The sequence below is a fragment of the Camelus ferus genome, chromosome 13 (genome assembly GCF_009834535.1).
Source record: "Camelus ferus isolate YT-003-E chromosome 13, BCGSAC_Cfer_1.0, whole genome shotgun sequence".
Lineage (NCBI taxonomy): Eukaryota > Metazoa > Chordata > Mammalia > Artiodactyla > Camelidae > Camelus > Camelus ferus.
In genome coordinates, this window is record NC_045708.1 from 19,301,479 (window position 1) to 19,327,962 (window position 26,484).

General features: G+C 40.3%; 2 protein-coding genes and 1 non-coding gene across 4 annotated transcripts in view; all 3 read left to right on the forward strand.

The window, feature by feature from the left end:
• STX12 (syntaxin 12) overlaps positions 1-3,969 on the forward strand; it is a 32,312-nt gene extending 28,343 nt beyond the window's left edge. The window contains exons 8-9 of the mRNA XM_032495632.1: positions 1,083-1,165; positions 2,439-3,969. Coding sequence (XP_032351523.1) covers positions 1,083-1,165; positions 2,439-2,531 — 176 coding nt within the window. The 3' untranslated portion in view covers positions 2,532-3,969. The remainder of the gene's footprint in view (positions 1-1,082; positions 1,166-2,438) is intronic.
• Positions 3,970-8,559: 4,590 nt separating this feature from the next.
• PPP1R8 (protein phosphatase 1 regulatory subunit 8) lies at positions 8,560-25,531 on the forward strand. 2 transcript variants are annotated; one of them, XM_006173700.2, is made up of 7 exons: positions 8,560-8,713; positions 10,583-10,643; positions 14,866-15,019; positions 16,268-16,488; positions 18,022-18,166; positions 22,634-22,698; positions 24,074-25,531. In XM_006173700.2, the coding sequence occupies exons 1-7, from the start codon at positions 8,658-8,660 to the stop codon at positions 24,425-24,427; spliced, it is 1,056 nt and encodes a 351-aa protein (XP_006173762.1). In that variant the 5' UTR covers positions 8,560-8,657; the 3' UTR covers positions 24,428-25,531. The 2 variants fall into 2 exon arrangements, with proteins under 2 accessions (XP_006173762.1, XP_032351524.1); XM_032495633.1 differs by having other exon boundaries at positions 14,944-15,019.
• On the forward strand, positions 12,176-12,341 carry LOC116668357. Its single transcript, XR_004325527.1, has one exon.
• Positions 25,532-26,484: the final 953 nt, after the last annotated feature.

The following is a 26,484-nucleotide window of genomic DNA, read 5'->3' on the forward strand; positions in this document are numbered from 1 at the left end:
TTCTAATTCAAAAAGATATATGCACCCCCATGTTCATAGCAGCACTATTTACAATAGCCAAGACATGGAAGCAACCTAAATGTCCATCGACAGACAAATGGATAAAGAAGATATGGTACACACACACACACACAATGGACTACTACTCAGCCATTAAAAAAGAATGAAATAATGCCATTAGCAGCAACATGGATGGACCCAGAGATTATCAGATTATCATACTAAGTAAAGTAAGTCCGATAGAGAAAGACAAATATCATATGATATCACTTTTATGTGGAATCTAAAAAATGATACGAATGAACTTATTTACAAAACAGAAAGAGACTCACAGACATAGAAAACAAACTTTTGGTTACCAAAGAGGAAAGGGTTGGGGGTGATAAATTAGGAGTTTGGGATTAGCAGATACAAACTACTGTATGTAAAACAAATAAACAAGGATCTACTGTAGAGACAGGGAACTATATTCAATATCTTGTAATAAACTATTACTGGAATAGTTTGGAAACTAATGGAAAAGAATCTGAAAAAATGAGGTTTCCATGAATAGTCAGCTCCATTCAGTTGCTAGCCTCTTGGCAAGTCTTTGGCTGTTTAGGGAAATAGCTGTCAGCTTTCTGGATTTTATCTCCAGAAACTGGCACAATTATGGGATTAGTAAGTCTTTTTTTAAAGCTTTTTATTTGGAAATAATTTCAAGTTTATAAAAAGTTGCAACAATGAAAATAATAAGGAATTCCTTAGTAACCTTTACCCTGATTTACCCCTGTTAACATTCTACCACATTTGTTTTTTATTTGTGCTCACTCTTTCTCTCTCTCTATGTATATACCTGATTTTTTCTGAACCACTTATGGGTGAGTTGCATACTTTGTAACCCTCTACCCGTAAACACTTCAGTGTTTGTTTCCAAAGAATAGGGCTATTCTCTTATGGGGTTAGTTAAGTTTTGATTTCATGGCTGGATAGTTGGAATGGTGGTGGTGAACCCAGGATCCATAGCATCAGAATTCTGTTCAGTTTGCAGTCTTGAAACATCTGAGTGTGGTAAAACATCCACTGCCCTTCTCTTTTTGCAGACAGCATAGAAGCCAATGTGGAAAGCTCAGAGGTGCATGTAGAAAGAGCCACTGATCAATTACAGCGAGCCGCTTACTATCAGGTAAAAGCAGGTACCAAATAAAGTCACCCTGTGCTGCAGACTTTACAGGCTGTCAGAGTACACTGACACATTGAGAACAGCTGCAGCCTTTTGCTCTGGCTTAATAAGCTGGAGGCAGGTAGTCATAATTGCAGTCCCAGTTCCATTTTTAGTATTTTCCTTTGCAGAGATATCTGCAAAAAGGCATCAGACCTTGAATAAACTGACATAAAAACGCCTCTTAGCGACAAAGCTAATTCAGTAAGCTAGCATGATACCTAATCTGGTATAAGGCTAATTTTATAACCTAGACAGCTAAAATTTATTTTAATTAGGATAGTAATAGGAACAAAGTAGGACTTTGCAGATACTTTATGTTGACTGTTGCCACAGAGGATGGACACAGAAACAACTCTGACTGCTGTTTATCCATGAATTAATAGGGGCTTATAATTTGGGGGTTATTTCTCTGTGAGTAAATAGGGTTTAATTGTTCTACTTTCTGTAAAGTGATATTTTTCTACATATCAGTTGAAACTCAGGTTTTATGACTTTTATCTGGGTTTTTATCCCAGTGTACAAATATTGTGAATGAAGTCCTTCTCATTCTCCTCAATTTGGTGTTGTATGGGTTTTTAGAAATAAATAGCATTCAGTCATTTACCATGTTTCTAAGTTAGCTGCATTTTACCTGGGAATGTACTTAAAGGAATTTGTGTTTAATAATAGTGTTTCTTTTTAAAAACTGGGTGATGACTTTAGTATTCAACAGCAAAGGAGCAATTAAGTAAATTATATATATCCACTCAGTGTTGTGTTATGTGGGAATTAAAAGAGATGTTTATGAAGAGTTTATAAAAACAAAATTTTTATGGTAAAATATTAAGTGAGCAAAACATCATACAGAAGGAAATACAAAAATGTCAGCAGTTTTATCTGTAGGTGATAATTTTCTCTTCTGTTTGCCTGTATTTTTTACAGTAAACATTTTATAATAGGTATAAAACCTTTATTAAAATACACATGTACAAATAACTTATTTTGTTGCAAATAATGCCTATCAACATAGGTAGAAATAGTTCTTTGCAAAATTGGATTTGGGAGCCTGGAATTAGAACTTGTGCTGCTGCGTAGCCTAGTAACTTCAGATTTTGGGATGGTCTCCATGTAGTCATGGATCGAGTTGATTCTGAATTACCAGGAGGCAGATTTATGAAGCACTCTTGGAGCCTTAGCTATACATTTTTTTTTTACTTGTTTCATGAGTGTCTTCTTTACATATTTCTCTCCTCAGAAGAAATCTCGGAAGAAGATCTGTATCCTGGTGCTTGTCCTGTCAGTGATTATTGTAATCTTGGGACTTACTTTGTGGCTAGTTAATAAATGAAGTCATTGCCTCAGAGCCTTCTCCCGCTGAGCTGTTTTCCAGGGCAAGTGCTTATTGGAATCTTGCCAGAACAAACTGATCACAAGAAGAGAGAATACACCAGAACGTCCTGTAACAATTTAGTTAGAAACTAACTACTAACTAGTCCTTGGAATTAGTGACCTGTGGGGACAGTATTTATCAATTTATGTATACATTTTATTGATTTCTCAAATTAAGAATTAATTTATGTGGATTTTGCTTCCTCTTGTATTCTGATTGCCTTCATCCCAAGTGTTTATTGAAAATTCCATTCTAGATATTCTTGTTTTGGCAGGTGACACTACAGTCTTGTAAAACTGTCTTTTTATGTGTATACAGGATTTACCTTTTTACTAGCAACTGAGATAGAATGACTTTCTGGCACCCAGCACATTGGAGTTTGTCAGAAACTGTATAATAAGCCAGCAATTTTTATTATTTAACATTTTAATTTGAATTTCTAGGAAGCCTGTTCCCTATCTACTTTGAAAGATTTTGGCAATGTATTTAACTAGAGAGTATAAAACTGCACATGTGATTCAGATTAAATGCGAAGTAACCATGTGAGCTGGCCAGTTGTTAGCATACATGTTAATCTGGCTTTAAAGTTTATTATCTGCTAGTGTCATCTACCGCAGTTCATCTATATAGACACTAAACCATCTTGTTTACCTTTTGAAGAGGTTAATTTAATTAACATTACTCTACTCTGTGGGGTCCCTCTCCCACATACCTGTATAGAAGGGGAGAATTAGACAAAGCATGCTTTTGGGAAGCAAATAGAAATTGTTTGGAATGATTTAATCTTTTTGATGTTGTTGCTCAGTTATGGTTCTACATTCCTGCTGAATGATGAATGTTGCTGTCAAAGGCTGCCCCCTACCCTAATAAAGGTTGCTGGGCATTTGATGGCAGGAAGATTTTAAAAGCTAGACTGAAGTTGGTTTAAAATTTAGTCCTGTGAACCTGGCAATAAAGCAAAGCAGAGGTTCTTTTTTGTAAATAATACTTGTTTGAAATAGTGATGTTAGACGTACCCTAATTTATGAATAAGAGATTAATCTCTTCACACATAGTTTTAGACAAAAAATGTTTCAATAAAAGGTTGTTGTCTTGTAATATAAATGTTGTCCACTCCCCTTTTTCACAGGTGTAGAGGAGTTAAAGGGAATGTAATTTCTTTACGCTCTCATATAAACGTGAATTGGGCCAGCAATTTCAGTTCATCCTTCAGTGAATTAGAGGATTTGGCTACCCTGGATATATTTATATTTATTTCTTCCACTCCTTTTAACGTTACTTAATCTCCTTTTACTAAACTAATGTGAACAGCAGGGAAACAAGGACTAAATGCATAAGTTTCTTTGCACTCTTGCATCATTCCACCCACTTAATACAAATAAACATTTTAAAAGCTTTTGTAGTAAGTTTTTATGAGTTAACATCCTAATGCAGTAGATATTGGGTAATGTGCTGCCAGAGAAAAAATGGAGACCTGCAAGAAGACTGGAGATCAGGTGAGGATTGGTTTGGGAGTGGATAGGTGCTGCAGTAGTCCTTTCCTTGAAGAATAGGAAGGAGCTATTGGGGTGTCACAGTGGCCCAAGCAGCAGCTTCAGAGCTAATTCCTTGGTTCTACAATCGCTGCCCCTTCAGTTCCGAATTACAGCTGGACCTGAATACATCATTTATAACATTCCAGGCTAGAAAAAAGTCTTCATTGTAAAAAAACTATTTCAGTTTGGGTGAAGTGAAGCCACATAGTTCTGTTCTATACTACTGTGTAATCCAGTGGTGGTGGTAATAGTAGTAATGAGTAGCAAATATGACCTTGGCCTAGAATTTGAATGGCCTAGAATTTGTAGTAGTGCCCAAGAGGTTCTGCTAAGTGGTCCTAATAAACCTGTTCACAGAATCCCTCTTATCTGTGCTGTGTCCACCTTTAGGGGCACTGTGGTTTAGAGCAGTGGTTCTTAGCCATGGCTTCACACTAGAAACTAAAAAAATACTGATACCTAGGTGCCCCTGCCACAAGATTCTAATTTAGTTAGTTTGGATTATAGCCTGGGTATAGGGACTTTTAAAAGCTCCAGTTAATTCTCATGTGTAACCATGGTTGAAAACCATTGGTTTGGAGGTCAAAAAACTAGACTTGGGTATAGAAGGCCTGGAGAATCTTAGTTCTGTCATTAACTTGCTGTAGGTGTTTGGACAAGTTATTTAACCCACAGGCCCCAAGTTTTCTCAATAGCTCTCTTATAGGTATAAAATTCTCTGACTATAAGGATCACAGGGGTTTGGTCTGAACATAAAAATTCTATGTTCCTTTCCTTTTCTCTTTCCCCCTTTCTCCTTCCTTTATGGAATATTCTCTCTTCAAGTGAATTAAAACAGTAATACTGTCATATAGGGTAAAGTAGAAATGTCACGCTGGTCACTTCCTCTGGGAATGTTCCAGAACAAGAACTTGCTAACTGCTAGACTGATGCTCCCTAGGAAGGTTTTGTTTTGTTTTGCTAAAGTGTGGTGAAACACTGCCTCATACCATTGGACAAAAATATCAAAATGAAATTACACTTCAGTCAGTGCAAAGTAAAACACCCCGAGCCTCCTCCACTCATTCCCCTCTTGCTCTATGTTCAGAGGCAGTCCTCAGTCATGGGGATGAAGCTTTTGATTTCAGTCACTAAATGCAGACCAGAACCCAATTCAGATTTCATTCTATTCTGTTTCCTAGGGCTAGGAATGACCTGCTTTTCTAAGCATGTTTAGCGTATCCCTAGGTTTCAAATGATTTTTTAGTATTGCTTTCCAGCACTGTGAAATACAACTACTTTAGAATCTCCATTTAGCCAGGAAATAGCTTGAAAAGTTTTGATTCCAACCCTTGATCCTGTTTTTAGGCCAACTGAGTAGTTCATTTTTAATATTTACCCAAAATGAAATTTGATTGACAATATAGTACTTAATTTTTAAAAGATAAACTTGAAATAGTAGGATTTCTAATGTGACTCTGATTAAGGACTAAGTTTTTACAGTCCATGGAGAAATGAGAACAATAATGTAGTTGGCTTTTTAAAGTACCACTTTGAATCTGAGGTAAGGGCCTTCTGACTTTTTAAAGATTATAAAAATGAAAAGTTGGTGATGTTAGATGGCAGCCTTCATTTTTAAATCTCCTTAGTTTGCAAAGTAAAAGTTGACACCCCTATAGTATTTTTATTTTCCTGGTCTATGATATCTCTAATGTCTGAACCACTCATCTAGACAAGTCCCATCACTTTACAACTGAAGAAGCTGAGGCCAGGAATGGCAGTCTACTACTACAGGAATTTAAAGGCTTGAGAAAGTGCTCTGCATGTGAATGGTCATTTGTTGGGTAATATTGGAGCCCTTACTACAAGCAATTTACTACACTAAATGTTTTACTTTTTACATTTATTTTCTTACACCCACAAAACCGTCTAGGAGATGTATTTTTCTTGTCCTGTTTTTATGGATTAGGAAACTGAGGCATAGTAAGTAAGTGACGAGGCCAAGGGCACACAGTTTAGGAGCAGCAGATCCAGAATTTGATCTCAAGCATGCAGACTTAAAACCATACATTTGAGACATTATACACTGTCTCTATTCATCACTGATACAAACTATCCTGCTCACCACCTCTTTCACGAAGCTTCCTTTAAAAATCTGGAGCAGTGGCAATTTCTACTCAATTTTCATGACCATCTTTTCTTTCCTCAGCGCCTTGTAACTTTTCATTCACCATCCTGCTAAATGAAGTCACTTGCTTGTACTGTCTATACACAAACATACAATTTTTTTCAGTGTCTCCATTTGACCACTCATATATCAAAGATGTTCTCAGTTTTTTTTTTTTTTACATCAGTATGCTCCTAATGTCTTTGTTCTATTCTAAGGAAGTCTCAAAGTCTAAGAAATTAAATCTTAGTTGAGGTACCAAAATCCAAAGGCTAGCCCATCAATCTTAACATTTCAAAAGGTTCGTGTCCTAGACTGCTGTCCTCCAGTTTGCTGATCTCTACTGACATCACTATTGCCCAAACAAAGAGCATTTTGATTTATAAGGCCTAGGTAAGTGTAAGGTGCCCTTACATCAGAGGCCAGTGTGAATATCAGCTGTGCTGCAAACAGGGAATATGGCCAGGGAGTAAAGAATTATAAGGGTAAGAATATAGCTTTAGGTTTCTTGGGTGTATATTCAGCACTAGAAGGGATAAAATAGTGGACCACACACAGAAGCTGAGGAATTGAAAGGCAAAGTTGACATAAGATGTTAGTAGGTCACTGATAGTTAGAAATGGCTTCAACACCACCTCATGAAAATGGCATGGAACCTCAAAGGCCTGCACCATCTCTGTAGATAAAAGTACCTTGCTCTTCTATTACACTCAAAACACTTGAGACTATTGAATTCCTTCTGAAGAATCAAGTTCTTGGGAGGATATAGTTCAGCGGTAGAGTGCATGCCTAGCTTGCACGAGGTCCTGGGTTCAATTCCCAATGCCTCCATTAAAATAAATAAAAATCTAATGACCCCCACCAAAAATAATAATAAACAAAAAAGAATCAAGTTCTTGTGCTTAAAGGAGGGAGCCATAGCTTGTTTTCTTGAAACCAAGTTTAGAACTATCATCCTAGTCTACCTTTGGAATCATAAGCCTGGGAAGGAGGATATTAACTAGTCATTTGATAAGTGATCTGATCCGTTAACATCCTTGCTGGGTACGTTTACTGTGCTTTTGAAGACCAAAGGAAGAGGTCATTCTCCTACTTGCCTAAGAGTTGATAATTGTAAATTCCAAGTTAATATTATGCTGCAGTTAAATCTTAATGCCTGGAGATGTCACCAAAGGCAAAATCTTTTGAACAGGCTGATGCTTTATTTAAAATCTAGAGGACAAGTAGCAGGGAATTAAGAAAAGAAATAACTCCATCATAGAAAACTTCCTGTGCAGAGCCTCTTTCTGCGTGAACAATAATTTTGCAATTGGTTTTTTTAAAAGAGAAAAAAAACAGGTCAAATAACCCTCCCATGTTTTCTACAACAGTGAAAGTGGTGGGCCTCAGTTGCAGGCTAATAAATATGACTGCACCAATATTAAAGTGTGAGAGATAGTGGTGATTAAAGAGCATGGCCTTTGGTATCATACAGATTTAGGTTTGAATCCCACTCGCCACTTGTTCTAGGGTGAGACTGGGCAACTCAGTCTCTGTTAGCCTTCTCCTAGGGATCAAAATACCTATTTTAAGAGAGTTGTGAGGATTAAATGAGATGATTCATATAAAATACTTATTTCCCTAAATAAGAAAGCACTCAGTAGACAAAGCCACGAGAGACCCTTCTGATGGTCTCTTTCAGGAGCTGTTGGCCTAAAGCAGGCCAGATTCCTAATGCTTCTTTACACTATCTAGTCACTATGACCAAAAATTTAAAATCCAAAGGGATCTCGACTTGATTAACCATTTTAATCATGCACATTTAAGATTTAGACGCCAGTCATCTGACTGGACCCGTCTCTGGCTCCAGTTTATCCATAATTTAGCTGGCCCCTTAAGGTAGCTTCCAAGATAATCTACAGAAGCCCTCAAGGACCAGATTTGGATTCGGATGGGGAAGGGAGTACGGTCCATGCAGCTCTACGAGAAGGGCCAGAAGAGGAGAAACAGAATGAGTGATCACTCCAATCTCTGAGCTCTGCCCTCTAGCTTCTCTCCAGATTGGGGTCGAAAGGCTAAATATGCAAGCCTGAAAGAACGAAGGAGTCGCAAGATTTTAGAGTCTGAGCGCGTGTCTGCAGGACGTAGAGGGAGACCGAACCCCTCCTTACAAGCTTATTTCCCTCAGATACCTCCTGGCCAGAGAAAGCCCGCTCTATAAAACACTGTAAAAGACTTCAAAACCGGACCCCAGACCCCACCACCACTAGAAGCGCCCTATGCGTTTGTGCGTCACTGCGTACGTGTTTGCGCGCGCGCGCGCGCGCGCATACGCACAGGCTGCCGGGATGCTGCCTCTCCCCTCTGGGTCTTCCAGTTTCCCGGCGTGCTTAGGGCCCGCCAAATGGGAGGGGGAGACGCAAGATGGCGGCAGCCGCGAACTCCGGCTCCAGCCTCCCGCTGTTCGACTGCCCGACCTGGTGAGTGGCGGGGCGACCAGCGCTGGAGTGGCTTGGCCTGGGCTGGCCTGGGCTGGCCGGGCAGCTCATTTCTCGCAGCGAGCCGAACGGCTCAAAGACCCAGGGACTGACTGAGGGAGAACTGTCCGTCGGGCCGGGCGGCGTGTGGAGGAATGGGGAGCCCGCAGCCCGGGCCCAGGAACTGAGGAAACCCACAGCTGGGGGCTCTGAGGCGCTCGCTTAGGCAGCCCCTCGGGCAGTCACTCCGTTGCCGGGGCGCTTCGAGGCCTTGGCCCCGAACTTACCCCAACTCCTGACTGAGTGCCTGGTGCTCTTGTGGAGAACCGTACCTGTCCCCCCGTCCTCTGTCCCGAGCGCGCACGAGCTAGCTTCCCGGCCCCGGCCTTCACCTCAGAGCCCGGCATCCCGCGGTTGTTGCTGCAGCCCGGGTGTGGTCCTTACCTGTCTCTCGTAGACTGGGAGCTCCTTGAGGGCAGGAACGGCTCTGACCTACCCCTGCTTTCAGCGACCCACGCGAAGCCGGGCACCAGAGGGCATCAGTGATTGTTAAGGTGAACCCCTTTCCTCCCTTCGCAAGTTCTTGGGAATAATGGAATAATTTAGTTTAGTCTTTGAGTAGGGTACAAGATGAATACACATGAATTGCCTTGCAGGGAGACCCATCCGACTTAGAGCTAGTTCTGCTGTAGCTCATCACAGTGTAACGTTTATGTGTGATTGTGGCTCTCGTGATGTTGAGATCCTCAAGGGCAAGGGCTGTCTGATGCATCTTTATATTCCCAGCTCCTAGGCCTGAGCCAGGCACATAGTAGGAATTCAGAAAGCATGTTTTTGGATGTAACTTTGTTTTCCCTGTTTTTCACACAAAATGGGCTTTTGTCCAATGCACTGCCCTACCAGTAACCGCCATAGGGGTGTTTGGTCAGAACTGTGAGGTGACTGTGTTGCAACTTCAATTATATGGACGAATGCATTTCTGTGTGTGCAAATGTAGGGACTCTGGCAAGGCTGTTCTTCCTTAAGACTTCAAGGGAGCAAACACAGGAAGCAAATGAATGTGTGGCTATTTTCTGGGTCCTTTTGTACTTTTGTAACACCCCGTTGCTTCAGTCTACAATTCTATGTCCATTTTGGTTACTTGCTGCTTTGATTTCAGAAGTTGAACCAGGACAGTAAAGTTACAGTTAGAAGAGACTGTGTGATTGCCTACCATTTCCTCAGTGTCTGGTATGCACCAGGCACTGTGTTAGGTGCTTTTGACACATATGTATCTCCCTTGAATGGTGTGGTTATAAGAGTATAGAGAAAGTTCTGTTCAAGGATAACAAATATCTCTTCTATTTATTGGCACCCGGTTTCATGGGCATAGTTTTGGGTTTCCCTAGCTCCCTAATTATGTACCTCTTATTTGGTCTCAGAGCTCAGGACAATACTGTGTGCTTCTTCTGTGATGAGATTGATCTTGATCAACCCCAAACACTAGCTGATTTATTTATTCTACCTTTACATGGTATTATTGGTAGTGGCAGATCTTCAAACTCCGCATGACCAGACAACCCCAGCTATAGTACTTGCGCTCTCTGTGCTGCTTTCTCTCCAAGGTGTTAATCCAGTGTTAAAATACAGGTTTCATTGGTGCTGCTCTAAATACAGATCCACTAAAATCTGTTTTAGAGCAGTTGAATCACTAGGGAAGTAAGTGTCAAATGTAGAAAGGAGCTGTAATAACAGTGAAGTAGATGACATTTCTGCTTGAACATGAACTAATTATAGGCTGGTAGGAGAGCTATAATATTGAATGGGAGAGTGACTGTAAAATGGCATTTACAAACTCATCCTGAAAATACTTTTTTCACTCTTATTTTTCAGGGCAGGTAAACCCCCCCCTGGTTTACATCTGGATGTAGTCAAAGGAGACAAGCTAATTGAGGTATGGAAATACATGTCTTCCCTTTTCTTCCCACCACACTAAAGATTTTTGCCAGTGACTCACTTTTCCACCCCCTCTCCTGTGCTTTGTTTTCCAGCAATGCTACTTTTGTTCATCCTGATTTTTTTTCTATTAAAAGCACATGGTGATATAACACATTCAAACCTTGTGTCTCCCACAGACACTCAGTTTTTTGTGACTTATCTCACTTTCCAAATGAAGGGTTTTAATAGCTCATGGGCCTATGGGCCTCAGTCAAACTGGATGCCCTATAACTTGGTGAGTTCTTTCTCTCTGAGTACATGGAGTTGTGTGGAAGGTGCAAGATCTGCAATAACTGAAGAAGAAAGTGAATGATACAGAGTGAGTTTAATTTTTAAGTTGCTTTTATGAGATTCAAGCCCAAGCCCTTCAAAGAAGATAGTCAACTAAGATGCTTGCTCTATAAAAGAGAATGGAATGGTGATGAAATTCATTCATTCAAAGCAGTTACTGAGTGCTTACTATGTGCCAGTTATTGTGCTCGGCATAAGGATTACAACAGTGAACAAAACAAACATTGTTCCTACACTCAAAGAAATTATCTGTTGGGAAAGACATAATCACAAAAAACTGCATGATTATGATTGAAATAAGTACTATAAAGGAAGTATTTAGAAGAATTCCAGCTTTTCTGCAAGTGTCTAGAATGAAAACCACATAGAACTTAGAACATGAATTTTGATTAGCTATTAGGTTGTGTGAGGTTTTTTTTTTTTAATCTTTGTGCTACCATTTATTCACCAAGAAATAGAGATTATGCCCCCTATGGCTGTGGATTTGTGAGTCTCCGTGTCTTAGACCAATTTTATATTAGCTTGCTCAGATAGAATTAAGTTCAAGTCCCTATTAATTGAGTGTAGTTATTTTTCTTTGGTGTATATACTAAAAATACTGCATTCCATAGTGAAAGGTTATCTCAGATCTCCTGAAGTTTCTGTAAATACATTGTTGTCACTTTCAGGATGTTGCAGAGATACCCATCTATTTTGCAAAGTACTAAGGCACCAGTTGTGATGAATTCTGTTATTAAATTCATCAAGCCCTTAGCCAGTCACTTAAGAGCCCCTTTGTCCTAGGTTCTTCTATCTTAAAAGTTTCAAAACATAAGGTTATTTAAGGGAATAATTTAGCTAAAATGTATGTTTTTTACTATAGACTGTTCCACACATAAAATATTATTACTAGATAGACATATAGGAATCTTTTTTTTATCTGAATTTAGTAAATCTTTAGTTTGCAACAAGAAGAAACAGACAAGGAGACCTATCCTTAATGAAAATATATTCCTTTGCAAAATAATTTATATTTTCAGAGCACTCTAACTTGTTAGAGATCCCTATTACTGGTTTCTATTAACTGATAATGTTCTCTTTCAGTGCTCGTAGGTGAATTGAGTTGCCACACAACTGTCAAGTTGCAATCCTTAGACATCCCTGTATTGTTTCTGAGAGGAAGAGACCTGAGATGTGCTTATTTTTTAAGGACGTAGGCAGCACTCGATACTAACCGAGCTATCTGTGTCCTAGCCTTGTGTTAGAGGCTAGTGATGTGTTGTGATAGCTGGGTTTAAGAAGTGCAATATTAAAACAAAAGCCATGAGTCTTTTAAGCCCAGTGTGTAAAGATACACTCTGAGTTATAACTCAGAGGCACAACTGGATAATGGTACTAGCTGTAGCTAGTCAAGAAATTGTGGCTATAGTGACTGTTGAAAGACAAATGCATTATTTCATTCACTTGGACAAGATGCATATTGTCCAAGAATTAGCATGTGTTCTTGATTCTAAGACATATTTTCTCCCTACATTTAAACATTTCTGTAAGTGAATTGCCTTTAATAGTGAATGTGTATATTTAATTTGGGTGCTCTTCCTCTTTTTTCCCTGCTCTAAACACCTAAATCTTGGGTATGTCTTTGGTACCTTTGAATCACAGAAATGTGGTCAATTTTATGTTAGAACCTAAGAGCTGCTGGTCTTATATACTGTTTCTTTAAGACCAGCCTATGAGGACTGTGGCTAGCAAATTTAAGTTTATGAGGACATAATCTATGTGCATATAAAGTGAATGAGAAATGCAGTGAGATTCAACTCACATAGATATTACCTAGAAAGAATAAGATGTTGACGTTTCAGGGCTGTCTCAATTCTAAAGCAGTGTCTTATTTTTAACCCAAGTCTTAATACTTGGGTGTAAGCAGACATGGGATGATTGTGATTGAGCTGTCAGTCTGTTGTTAAATCTTGGTGCTCCCTAGCCCTAGGGGCCTGGGATAAGTTCTGCCAGTAGCAAGTGGGCACTGCTGGACAGGGTTTCCCATAGGTGACCCACATACCTATTTTGAGCCTTAAAGGCTAAGCAAAAAAGGAACTGAGTAAGTGACTATTAAAGAAAAAATAAGAGTGTGACCCATAGTACTTGTTCACTCCTTAAAATTTATTTTGCCATATGGTGCATTTTTTGATGCAGGAAGAGTGAAGAAAGTATGTAACATAGTGGGTAAAAAAGCTTAGACTCTGAAGTCTAAGACAGACCTGAATTTCTAATCCAGTTTATAAATAGCTGTGTGAATTTGCATATATTAATTAATTTTCTTTATGTTTCATTTTTCCTATCTATAAAAATAGGAATAATATTACCTACCTACCTCCCAGAGTGGTTGTGAGGATGAAATGACACAGCATAAAACTCATAGCACAATGTGTGGCACATAAGTGCTCAGCCGTTGTTAACTGTTGTTAGTATGTGAAGTATATTTCTGGTTTTAGAAGGAGAACACTAAAGCATAGGGGAGAATAGTAGCCCAATGTGAGTTCAGTGACAGCCAGGAATGAAATATAAGCCTCTTGATTCTTAGCCTGGTACCATCCTAACTTTCCTGTACTTCTATTTACTCAGCTTTGTGCTGTCTTCTCTCAGCAATTTTAGGAGTGGAGTGTGAAATGTGAGCTAGAGCTTAGTGAGAACTTGTGTTTAAAGGAAAAACATAACATATCTGAATGAAGGTTATTCTTCAAAGTGCTCAAATTGTAGACTTTAAGAACTGAAAGAATTGTTAGCAAAAAAAAATCACCTAGAGGCCCTCATCTATGACAGCCCAGTCTGCAACCAATCTGTGGCAAAGGCTTTACTAATGTAGGATTTAAAGAAAAATAAAGACAGTGTATTGAGTTTATCATAAAGCTAAATTCAGCTCAAAGAGTGGTCCTTTATCCTTGTCATTTTACTTATTTGGTGATAATAAGGCCTTTTATAAAATGATTGTGATGATACTGATAGGTGACCAAAAAAGTTTTCACTTGGTAAAATAAAAGTTAACCATGCTATGTCAGCCCCTCAATTTTTTAAATAACAGTTTGCTGATCCATGAAATCCTCTTTTCTGCTATTTTTGGGGGGCATTATATAGTTTTATTTTTTCCAGTGCCATAGCAGCTACTAGAAACATTTTGGAGCTCTTCTCTCAGAATTGTTTCAGACCCATGGCACTGTTGTTTAGAATATTAGCATTATGAGTCATTCACACCTGAGCTTAAACCCCAGCTCTACCACTTAACCAGCTGGACCATCTTGGAAGAGTGACTTAAATGAAATGGAATAATAAAGTTAGATTTAGAGGCTCATTCAATGATGTCTAATGTAATTCCAGTTCCTAAAGATGTTTCCAAAAATACTTTGGGGCTCTGGCAGCATGATTAGAATATAGATGGGTGTTTATATCCCCTTCCTTTCCTAACCCATTGATAATCTTCACTTGAATGTATACTTTCTGAAAAGCAGTTGTATTAGTTTATAGGCCTGCTTTGTATTCTTGTTTCTTGCTTGAGCTAAAATTGAGATTCAGTGAAATCTTAAATGTCCAGTGCAGAGAAGATAACCACTCTTGCAGGCCATTTACATCTAATAGAATTAGGAAATGCTTTATCATACCAACACTAAACATTTGATCACTATATTTGGGGAGATTAATTGCCATCCACTCCCCCCCCGAAAATGTTAATAAATCATTCTGAGCTCTTTATCTTGAAGAATTATAGGAGAGATATAGATATAGATAAAGATTTTTTTTTAACCTTGACAAATTTTATTTACTCAAGGTTCTTTAGTTACTTGATCGGAAGAATTTCTGCTAAACCCTGTTGAAACGAGTTTTAAGTAATATTTAATTTAATATTTATTTAGAAACTGATTATTGATGAGAAGAAGTATTACTTATTTGGGAGAAACCCTGATTTGTGTGACTTTACCATTGATCACCAGTCTTGCTCTCGGGTCCACGCTGCCTTGGTCTACCACAAGCATCTGAAGAGAGTTTTCCTAATAGATCTCAACAGTAGTAAGTAACTCACATCCCATCCCATTTCACACATTCCCTTTTGGGCAATGTGAAAATGTTCTTTGGGTTCTTCAGTTTTGATACCGTGTTTTATTGCTCATCAAGGAAGTTTACGTTTGGTTTTTAAATCAGCCCTTCTCCATTGCTGTAATACATCCAATTTTCCTGAAATAATTGATGACTAGAGACAGAAGAGGGTTTGGGGAGCACGTTCCCAGAGGAAGCAATTGGTATATATAGAGAACAAGAAAAAGCAGCCAGGAACTCTAGGGATTATGGGTATTCGAGTGTTTATAGGCCCATGATAGATTGTGGTCCAAATTAAGCAGAAGCCGTAATGAGCTCCATTAATGTAGTAGAGTTGTGGTACAGGACATTAAAAAAACAAAAAAAAAGCTCTGAGCAAAAATGTTAGTTTTTTATAGTGGGTTCTTTATTCCAGCTACATTTTGCTTTGACTACTAATAATATCAACTTTAATTCTATAAGCACACTCCAACTAATAAGATTTTCAAGTTTGTCAAAGACAATCCCAGAAATGCAAATGAGATGACTGCATGGGACCTTGACCGTGTTTTACTCCTTTCCCAACGCACACACACCCCCACAAACCCACACACACACCCAATCTGCCTATGTAATGGTTTTGGAGAGCCTCATCTTACAAGTACTTGCAAATTTATCTCATCTTTTCTCTCCGTTTCATAATATACAGAATGTGGACATGGAAAAATCTTCAGACTCTCCAGTAGGATTTTGGCTTGCCTTGCTATTGATATTGCACCCATTTCAACCAACCTCCTTTCTTATCCTGGGGAAAACCCAAGCATAACTGCCACCAGGCCAGCAATTCCTACGTTCCTTAGACTTGGGGCTGGAGAGGTCAGACCATAGCAATTCTTCTCTCTAGCCTTGGGAGTACATGGTTATTGCTGGGTTGGAGCTGTTCCTGCTGGACCCAGAATGGAGCCAAGCCTTCTGGCAGCAGAGAGCAAGCAGTGGTATTTGTCGTGTGGGGTAACAGCAGCTCTGAAGATGTGTAAGAAATCCACTGAAGAGATTCAGGATTTAGTGGAGTTTCCTTTTCATTGTGACCCCATGACAAGGGATGCAAAGTGGACCCAGTGCTATTTCCATTTTAAAAAGCAAAACTGATGTGCTAGGAAGAGCTGCTGTCCCTTTGACAACTCAGGTTGGTTTTTTGTTGTTTTTTGCCCTCTCTTACATTTCTGATTTGGTTATTCCCAGCACACGGCACTTTCTTGGGTCACATTCGGTTGGAACCTCACAAGCCTCAGCAAATTCCCATCGATTCTACAGTCTCGTTTGGTGCATCCACAAGGGCATACACTCTACGTGAGAAGCCTCAGACATTGCCATCAGCTGTGAAAGGAGATGAGAAGATGGGTGGAGAGGATGATGAACTCAAGGGCTTACTGGGGCTTCCAGAGGAGGAAACAGAGCTTGATGTAATTCCACATCTATGTCATTGTTAAGTCTTTTGGGACTCTGGTTTTTGTATTATGTTGCTGTTCTGTGTAACTTGAAATGCCAATGACTTAGCAGCTGGAGGTTTTCTTGAGCCCAGTGGTAGGCCTTTGCCACTTTGTTAATGTGGTGTGGCCCTTGGAGAGCTGCATTGTGTGGATTTGGTTATGTATAACCAGGGCTAACAAGGAGATTGGGTCTCCTGCCAGTAGACCCTCATGGTCGTCTTGTGCACCTTCACTGGATGTTAGAAGCCAAGGGTAGTAGTTACATTTTCCTAGAGGTGCGCTGTCCAATGCAGTAACCACTAACCACATTTCAAGTACTCAGTAGTCACATGTGACTAACCATATTGAGTAGCACCAGTAGAAAACATTTCCATCATCCAGAAAGTTCGACTGGACAGCACTGGCTTGCAGAGACTGAAGCTTTCATTCATTTATGTAGCTCTTTTTGATATTGTCCAAACAGCCCGAGAATTTTCTGAATAGAACTAGACTGCTTTTGCTATCAGCCTGGCTTCCCTGAGGGCCCTGAATTTTACAAGATTTCATTTTAATGTGCTAAGATTTTTCTTTTCTAGAGGCTGACCCCAGTAGTTTGTGATGTAGCTGTTGCCTTCACATGTCTGTCACTGCATTGGTGTGACTGGTCTATCCAGGTGTATCAAACGCCAGCCTATCCTTAACTCCCACATGCATTTATTATCTGTGTATACTGAGGCAGTTTCCCAGCCTGTAGGAAGAAAAACACTATAGAAATCTTACAGTTTAGAAGTTATTTTGTTCTAAAGAAGTAGTCTCATAGCCATGGGTCTCGTAGGCAGTCACTCTTGTCCATTCTCCTCCAGGCTGCTTCCATGCCTCCCTGTCTTTTAGTTCAGTATGTTAGGTCATCTCTGGGTCCTTGTTCTCAAGACATTTGGAATATCTCAAACTGCAATGCAGATTGGAATAAGTCCAGGGGGTTGGAAAGAGGCAGGCAGCAGTGCTGAGGCCAAGTTAATCATTGAGATGGATGGATAGTTATGAATAGAAATGGGGCCAGACACAGGGATGGGAGCAACAAAATATTAATGCCAAATATTCAGTGCACTGGCAACAAGTTTTAAAGGAGAGAGCTACTGGGAAAAAAGCTGTCCTCTCTCATTTCTGTTTTGTTACTTAAAAACAACTCTTGGATTTCTTCCTAGTCACATTCCTTTAATTCTCAGCATGAAAACATAACTTTTCTTCAAGAAAACCCAAAACCTCAACTCAAGTGTTTTCAGCACTTCCTTTTGACTATTGCTGGGCCCACTAGTCAATAAAGATGTTCCACATTCTGTCAAATGAGGCTCGCTTGTATTAGGCATCTAGGGACAGTAATGAATCTTTCATGAATGTAGAAGAGACTCATCTGTGTGGGGAGGTGAAGGTTAGCTGCTGATACCTTCCTACCCTTTATTTGGTAATACTCTCCTTCAAGTTTCCGGTGTACTTATTCCTGTCTTTCTCATGTGAACCCTGCCCCAGAACCTGACAGAATTCAACACTGCCCACAACAAGCGGATTTCCACCCTCACTATTGAGGAAGGAAATCTGGACATTCAGAGACCAAAGAGGAAGAGGAAGAACTCACGGGTGACCTTCAGTGAGGATGATGAGATCATCAACCCAGGTGAGGTATCTTTCTAGTTTTTCCTGATGAAAAAGCTGTGGTCTCAGAGAGTAGTGTACACAATCTGTAGTTCAGTTGTAATGTTTCTTAACAAGGTTTAGGATAACAGGTGCTATTTTTTTTTTTTTAAACCTATGCTTTATTACTCAATTAGAACAGGTGCTATATTGAGGGGAGATATTTTTGTATGGTATAGGCATACCTTGGAGATACTGCAGCTTTGGTTCAAGACCACCACAATAAAGTGAGTATCGCAGTAAAGCAAATCACAAGAATTTTTTGGTTTCCCAGTACATATAAAAGTTGTATTTACGCTATTACTGTATATTAAGTGTGCAATAATATTAAGTCTAAAAACACAATGTACATAGCTTAATTAAAAAACGCTTCATTGCAAAAAACTGCTAGCTGTCATCTGAGCCTTCAGCAAGTCATAATCTTTTTGCAATAGTAACATCAAAGATGACTAATCACAGATCACTATGACAGACAGTATAATGGAAAAGTCTGAAATATTGTGAGAATTACCAAAAATGTAACACAGAGACATGAAGTGAGTCATGCTCTTGTGAAAATGGCGCTGATAGACTTGCTCAATGCTGAGTTGCCAGAAACCTTCAATCTATAAAAAACTCAGTATCCATGAAGTGCAATAAAACAGGTATGCTTGTACGTTGGTGGAGTACCCTGAACACTCAATCATTATCCAGTTTCAGTGTGAAAGAAATAGCTACAGAGAGGGCCCATATAATTCAGTATACAGAGCAAGGCTGTAACACTCCTTTGCTGATCCAGTATGTCTGTGTCATAGTGGTTAAGTAAATTTAAGTATAGGTGTTTGCTGTCTTTACCTCAAAGCAGACACTACTGTCCTCATGGGTCTGAATATGACTGGTAAGTCTAAGATTGGAGAACTTTCTGCCACTATTAATTGCATTGAAGACATGCCTCTGTAATGTCGTGACTTACAGTTTGTATGGAAATGTCAGCAAGATGAGAGCATCAGTTTATAAGAAGGCCAATGAGTCTACCCATTTGTTCCATTATTCAGCATTCACTTACTGGGCTTATGTTATAACTCAAGTACTCTGGGAGTGGATGGCATAGAGCTGGAAGGTGTGGTTTATATAGTGAAGATGGAATTGGGATTCCAAAAATCTTGTTTGGAAATAAATCTTAATGGGTGGAAACAACGATCCCAAACTAACAAATTGCTTTTATTTCCCAAATTGAAATGCAGGGAGAATAATTTTTAAGTCCTGCATTTAGTTTCAAAATATCAATTATTTAAATGGAGAAAACCTGTTCCAGTGACAGCTTGTGGAAAAAAGAAATCTAGGGATTTTAGTTAATTGGAAATGCCGTGTAAGTCATTGGGGGATGTGGAAACTAATCAAGTACAGTTTAAGATTGCATTAATAGAATAATGGGGGGCAGTAGCCCCGTGGCCTGTGTTCTGAGCAGAACTCACAAATGTGTACTAAATTCAAACATGGCCTTAAGGACCAGATGTGTTCTGTAGTCTTGAGGGTGGAGGAGACTCCCAGCTATGGAAAGTGGTCCCTGAATGCTGGGAACCATGCATAGGGGAGAACACTTTGGAGGAGGTACAGCCTCTGAGTGTGGATGTTTGCAAGGCTGACCTTCAGGAGGAAGGAGTGGGCGAAACCAGAGCCTGAGAGTAGCAAGTAATTTGGCTTAGCATAAAAAGTAACAACGAATCCTTCTTATATTTAGAAGAAGAATTAAAAGATTCCTGTGGAAGAGATTGGGGCATTCATTCTAGTGACTTTCATTCACTTTCTAATGTGTAAAGTGGAACGAATTACTCCTCCAAGTAGTGAATGCCCAAGGGAAATGTTCAGGCAGGAGCTGGCTGACTAATGTGAGAAGCTTATTTCTGGGTACCAGGTAAGAGTTTCTGGGGGTTGAACCTAGAAATTTGTAGTTTTAAACAAGCTCTTTTTTGTACTGATGAATAGCCAACAGTTTGGGAATCACTAGACGAGATAACTTTTTAAGTGTTTTTCAGGACTCAGGGTCTGATATGTTTTCTTTTTCTCCTTGCAAATTGTTGCCCTGGAGCTTTATTAAGGCAGTATATTCAGACAGAGTATGGCATAGTATTTAAGAGCATGGGCTGTGAAATCAGAGGGCCTATGTTTGAAACCCACCTCTCCACTTAGTAGCTCTGTGACCCTGACTTACCAGACTGCCAGCCTCACAGGATTGGAGGGGAGATTAAATCATTAATATATGCGAAAATACCTCAGTGCTCAGCACTCAATAGCCCTTGATAAACGTTAGCCACCGGCACCATCATCCTCTGCCACCCCTTTTGCCTTTACCTATGCAGACTTTCTTGTATCAGAAGTAGACTTAGCAAGGAACTTGGTAATCTTCCTGGAGCAGAGGTATCCTGCAGTGGGCAGATCCTCTCTCCAGGAGTAGAATGGCTGGAGAACGAGAAGAGTTCCTGTCAGCCAGCACAGGATAAGCTCCCCCAGATAGGCGTAGCCCCCACCTCTGGAGGCCTGTTGCACACGTGGGTTGCATCCCTCATTAGGCACACTTCCTGGGCTCCAGTTGCTCTTGCACTTCATTTAGCTTTCCTTGCTGAAAGGATAATTGGAACAGGGCTCCTATGGTGATGAGAGAAAATATGGGTGCCTTTTTTAAGAGACCTCATCTTCTTGCTGATGAGCCTGGATTTCTTTTCCTCTTCCTTCTTCCATGTAGAAGCAGTTTATTCATTCATTCATTGAACAGCAGTTGTTTGTGAACATGATACCAGGCTACATTCTTTACAGGCATCCTAATATGTGAAAAGCCAGACTTAAAACAAAGAAACCAGAGGTTAATTATCCGAATTAAGTAATGAATCTTTGTATTCCAAAGAGATTCACAGGAGTGTTTCTTTAAATAGCAAGCACCTTCAAGGCGTTTAAAATAAGGGAATTATTATTACTATTAGGGAAATAATTCCTTTCCTACTACTATATGAAGATAAAAGGGGCTTCCAATACGAATAATAAGTCTGTGCTTGCCTGTTTCCACACACTCAGCCTTCAATGAGAAAAATTCTGTTCATTCTAGGGAGTCTGTCCCAGTTCTGTGCTCCAGGAACACTTTTGCATCTCTCTTGAAGCACCTCCATTGTATTGTAGCCTGTCTGACTTTACAGCTGTGAACTCCTTAGAGGCAGGACAGTGTCTTGCTCTTTATTTCCATGCCTGATGGAATGGGGCATGAGAGACTGACTGCACGCATGTCCCTTACTTATCTTAGTGCTTTCTCCCTGCAGAGTGAATGAATGAAGCTGGAAGCTTTGTAGGGTATGGTAACGTGTGTGTGAGCTGTGAAAAGGGAGCTGCTCTCCCACCCTACTTGGACAGGGGCTTCAGATCCTTTAGTGACTCTCTCCCTCTTTTTTTTTTTTAATGGCTATAGGAGCTTTATTTTTTTGTTTTGTTTTTTTTAATGGAGATAACTGAGGATTGAACCCAGGACCTTGCGCATGCTAAATAAGCCTGTGCTCTACCATTGAGCTATACCCTCCCCTTAAGTGAGTCTTAATTGTACAGGCATACCTTGGAAATATTGTGAGTTCAGTTCCAGACCACTTCAATAAAACAAATATCAAAGCTAGTAACACAGATTTGTTTTGTTTCCCAGTGTGCATAAAAGTTATGTTTACACTATACTGTAGTGTATTAAGTGTGCAGTAGCATTGTCTAAAATATTACATACTTGTTTTTTTTACAGTGCCTTAATTTAAAAATACTTTATTGCTAAAAATATCTAACCATCATCTGACAGCACAGGGTTGCCACCAACCTTCAGTTTGTTAAAAAACAAAACAAAACAGAACAAAATGCAATGTCCGTGAAGCACAATAAAGAGAAGCACAGCAGAACAAGGTACACAGTTGCTCAGGTCAAAAGCTGAAGTTAAGCTTGAAGCCCTGGGTCTGAATCCTAATTCTGTTATTTGCTAATAAGCAGGTGTTAGCAAGGTATGTGGTGTGTGACATCTTGACGTGTCACTGTTTTATCATTAACATGAGATTGATAATGTCTGCTCTTTTTTCTCTCCCCTCGAAAGAGGGAAGTGTATGGAATGAAAGAGAACTTGGGGAAGGCAGCACAGCACAGTGGTTCGGAGCAGAGGCCTGTTTCTGGCTGCTTAGATTCATATCCTGGCTTCTCTCCAGTAGGGTGACTGGGCCGATCCCCTTGCTCCCCACGCCTGAGTTTCTTTTCTTGTCTTTTAAATGTTTGTTGTGGTGGTACTTACCTCATAGGGTTGGTGCAAGGATTTAACACGGTACATAGTAAACACTCGAAGTGTTAGCTGTACTTTACTGTTTTAATGTATTATTGTGATTGCTTTGTTCGCAGTGAGCCCTATACCCTTAATCCTCCTGGTAGATTACCAAACTAACCCTTCCTTCATGTCCTTTTGCAGAGGATGTGGATCCCTCAGTTGGTCGCTTCCGGAACATGGTGCAGACTGCAGTGGTCCCAGTCAAGGTAGGAAGCACGTTGTGACAGTGTTTGAAATTTCATACAGTCTGGTTTAAAAACCCACTCTTTCGTGTACAGGTAAGTCTTAAGTATGTGCTTAATTTTAAAACACACTCTTTGTTTCTTTCCCATTTTTCATCCTGTGGAAATACTTTTACCCTGTATATGTTTAGGGATCCATAAAGAGGCTACAGGTGACCAGCCATCTTGATGATGCATGTAAATTATGGTGTCATGTGAGTCTGTAAGTTTACCTCCAGCAGGGTGCAGAGACCCACCTTTCTTGAGCCATCACTTCTGGACTCAAAGTAAGCTATTAGGCAAAGAAGAGGCATTGTTGTGTTTCTGCTGGCACCTCTGGCTTTTGCCATGACTTTATCTGGTGAATAGGAATGGCACAGATAGGAAAGCCAGCCCACATCTGGATTAAGTTTAAAGGTCAGCTCTGCTAAAGAACCAAGAGGGTCGAAGTTACAGAGATGTTCTGATTGCTCAACATGTGGAGGAACTAACTACCTGACAGATAGGGCTGTCCACAAGGGAACAAACGGCCCCTAGAAGTAAATCCCTGTTAACAGAGGTATTCAAAAATGATTGGAAGACTCTGGTCAGAGATGGTATAGAGTTTTGCTTAAAAAAAACAAACAAAACTTTGGAATACATTAGATTGATAAGATGTGTCAAGTTCCTAGTTAGTCTTTATTTCATCCAAAAGGAGTAGAGAGGTGAGGGAGAGCCTCATTGAACTTCTAGTCCAGTGTGAAAAAGTACGAGATGAAATTTTTCTGTACAACTCCATAGTATTTGTGTCACAATTCCCCTTGAGCTCTTTTCTTTTTTCTTCTTTCTTTGGCATTTTCTGCTGTCTTTATAATTTGAAGTTTGACAGATTATGTGCCTCGGTAATCATCACCATAATCAAGATACAGAAGATTTCCATTACCCCAGAAAGTTCCCCTATGTCCCTTTGCTGTCATTCCCTTCCCACTCCCAGTCCCAGACAACTAGTAAACTGCTTTCAGTCACTGCGTATTTGTTTTGCTCTCAGATTAATGTTTAAAAATGGAGCGCCTGACATGAAGATACTCAATTTTTATTTTCTCCCCCAAAAGAAAAATTGAAATACCTAGTACCATCTTCTGTCAACTCTGTTTCTTAAAAGGGCATTTTAACATTAAAAAGAAGAGAGAGAGGGAGGTGTATGGCCTTAAGGTAAAGAATAGTCACTTAAACTGGATGAGTTTTACTTTATGAAAAGCTCACACACTGACCTCATGTTAGAGGTTTAGGGGCCTTCCCCAGCTCTTCTAGGACTGTAATAGGAGTCTAGCAGCACTCTCGTGCCTCACATCTTATCTATTCTGTTCCTTGTAAACCACAGAAAAAGCGGGTGGAGGGCCCTGGCTCGCTGGGCCTGGAGGAATCAGGAAGCAGGCGCATGCAGAACTTTGCATTCAGCGGAGGACTCTATGGGGGCCTACCCCCCACGCACAGTGAAGCTGGCTCCCAGCCACATGGCATCCATGGGACAGCACTCATCGGTGGCTTGCCCATGCCATATCCAAACCTCGCTCCTGATGTGGACTTGACTCCTGTCGTGCCGTCAGCAGTGAACATGAACCCTGCACCAAACCCTGCCGTCTATAACCCTGAAGCTGTCAACGAACCCAAGAAGAAGAAATATGCAAAAGAGGCTTGGCCGGGCAAGAAGCCCACACCTTCCTTACTGATTTGATATTTTTGGTCATGGAGGGGTGGGAGTGGGTGGGGATGGGGTGGAAGGGTGATGGGGGAGCTAATGAACTAGGGAGAAAATTTTTCCATGTGTGCAGTATCGTCTTTCAGAATGTCTCCTGGGGTCCTAACCATGTAATATCAAAACTGGGGGTGGGGTTGAAATATCCTAAAAAGACCTGTCTTCAGAACACTTTCATTGTAGAGAAATGTTTCATACATCCTTTTAAATAGACTGCCCTGGCTCTTTCCCAGGCCTTTCATTACCTCCTCTTTCTTTTCTTCCTAGGATCATTTTTATTTAAAGTCAAATAGCCTGGGAGAGACTCTAGGCCCTCAGGTTGAATCCAGAGCTGTGGAGCTGACAGTAGCATCACCAGCCTTGTGGGTCCAGCGGCCTAATTTATATTTACTATCCTGCGAGTCCCAGGTAGCAGAGGGGTTGCCACAGATTCCAGGTGATTAACAAGAGGGTTTAGAATTCTCCAGTTAAGCTAAGGATTAAAGTAAAAAAAGTTTTCCTGGGTCAGTGGTTTTGAGGTCCAGTAGTTAGGCTTTTTTCTTTTGTCCTTTCTGTTGGAATGAGAGCATTTTGATTTTCCTTCATCTGTGACCAGTGCCATAGACACAGGTTGATAGTTTTAAACTTACAGTATTATTTGAACTTTACCTGTTTTTCTTGTCAAACCTGAGTACTCTTATTTGCAGAAGTTTCTTGTTTAATTCCAGAGTACTGTCCTCTACTCTCTGAGGCATTACTTTCCTTTTCGAGTGTGTTATGAAGGCAATTTTTTAAGGATATGACCAGTTAGAGCAATTCCAATTAAAAAGGAGATTTACTTTGTAAGTAATGGATGTCTCTAAGAGGACATTTTTGGGTATTGGTTCGGAGGCTCTTTCCCCCCTGGACAGAGACAAGAGCTCTTGTTATCCAGAGCTCCAAGGCTAGACCTGGCTACCAAACATAGGAGACGAAGGTAGGAAACATTGATATGAGCTTTGTACAGAGATTTGTACATTTGTGTAATAGGCCTTTTCACGCTTTATGTGTAGCTTTTTACCTGTAACCTTTATTACACTGTAAATTAAACGTTAACTTTTGTCATTCTCGTGCAGTCTGTGATTCAGTCGCCATCACCTAGTCCCACTGTCATTAGGGAATATTTGTCAGAGGTACAGCTGTCAGGCTTGGAAGGTGATGCTCTGTCCCCGTTTTATTACCACAAATAAAGATACCCCCTGATGAACATGGAGATTCTAATTAAAGATTCCAGTCCCCAGACTGAAGCCTCACTGAGCAAAGTGGGTTAAGAGGCGCCTGCTGCCCTTCAGGAGGCAGATTCTGAAAGAGAGACTGGTCTGTGGGGCCCTGGTCCTGGGTGTAACCACTGCCCTCTGGTTACAGCTGCCTGAAGTTGAGCTGTAGCTCCAGAGGCACAGGAGTGAGTGGAAGCTGAAGCTGATTACGTTTAGAAGGGATTTCAGCCAGAGTTTGGATTGAATGGATGTGTCTTGCATACTAGAACCTCGAGGCCTCGGGGATGAATTAAGGGGAAAAATGTGCTGGCCACGGGTGGCTCGCCATTGTGCTCACTAGGCTGTAGCTAGATGTTTGTTTTGAACTTTAAAAAAATTTTTTTTTCCCAAACTGGACAACTTACTAGAAGGTATAATAAAGGATTTAAGTCTAATTTAGATAATAAAATAAATCCTTCCTGGTGAGAGATTATGCTGTGTGTTACTTGGTTTCAGAATTTGAGTTGCAGAGTAAAACTTGAATTGGTATCTCAAAGAAGGCTCCACAGAGAATATGCAAAGCTGTGTCTTTCCCTTCAAAGACCCGCTTGACTTCAGCGGAAGCAGAACTGGCTGAGTTTGGTGGTTACTCAGCATAAGGAGGCAACTGTGTGTGGAAACCTGGCTTCCCTGGCACCATATTTCTGATTTAGTCCAATCATGTTTTCTTGCCCCTCAAAGATGAATGCTGCAGGAAGGGGCCCAGTTGCCTCTCGCCCTTAATGCAGCTCTAGACGATGCCCATGGGTAGGTAAGTCCCTC

Coding starts and splice junctions, on each gene's coding strand:
- PPP1R8 (XM_006173700.2), top strand. CDS start 8,658: ATGGCGGCAGCCGCGAACTCCGGCTCCAGCCTCCCGCTGTTCGACTGC. Junction 8,714..10,582: donor CTGTTCGACTGCCCGACCTG/GTGAGTGGCGGG, acceptor CTTATTTTTCAG/GGCAGGTAAACCCCCCCCTG. Junction 10,644..14,865: donor AAGGAGACAAGCTAATTGAG/GTATGGAAATAC, acceptor ATATTTATTTAG/AAACTGATTATTGATGAGAA.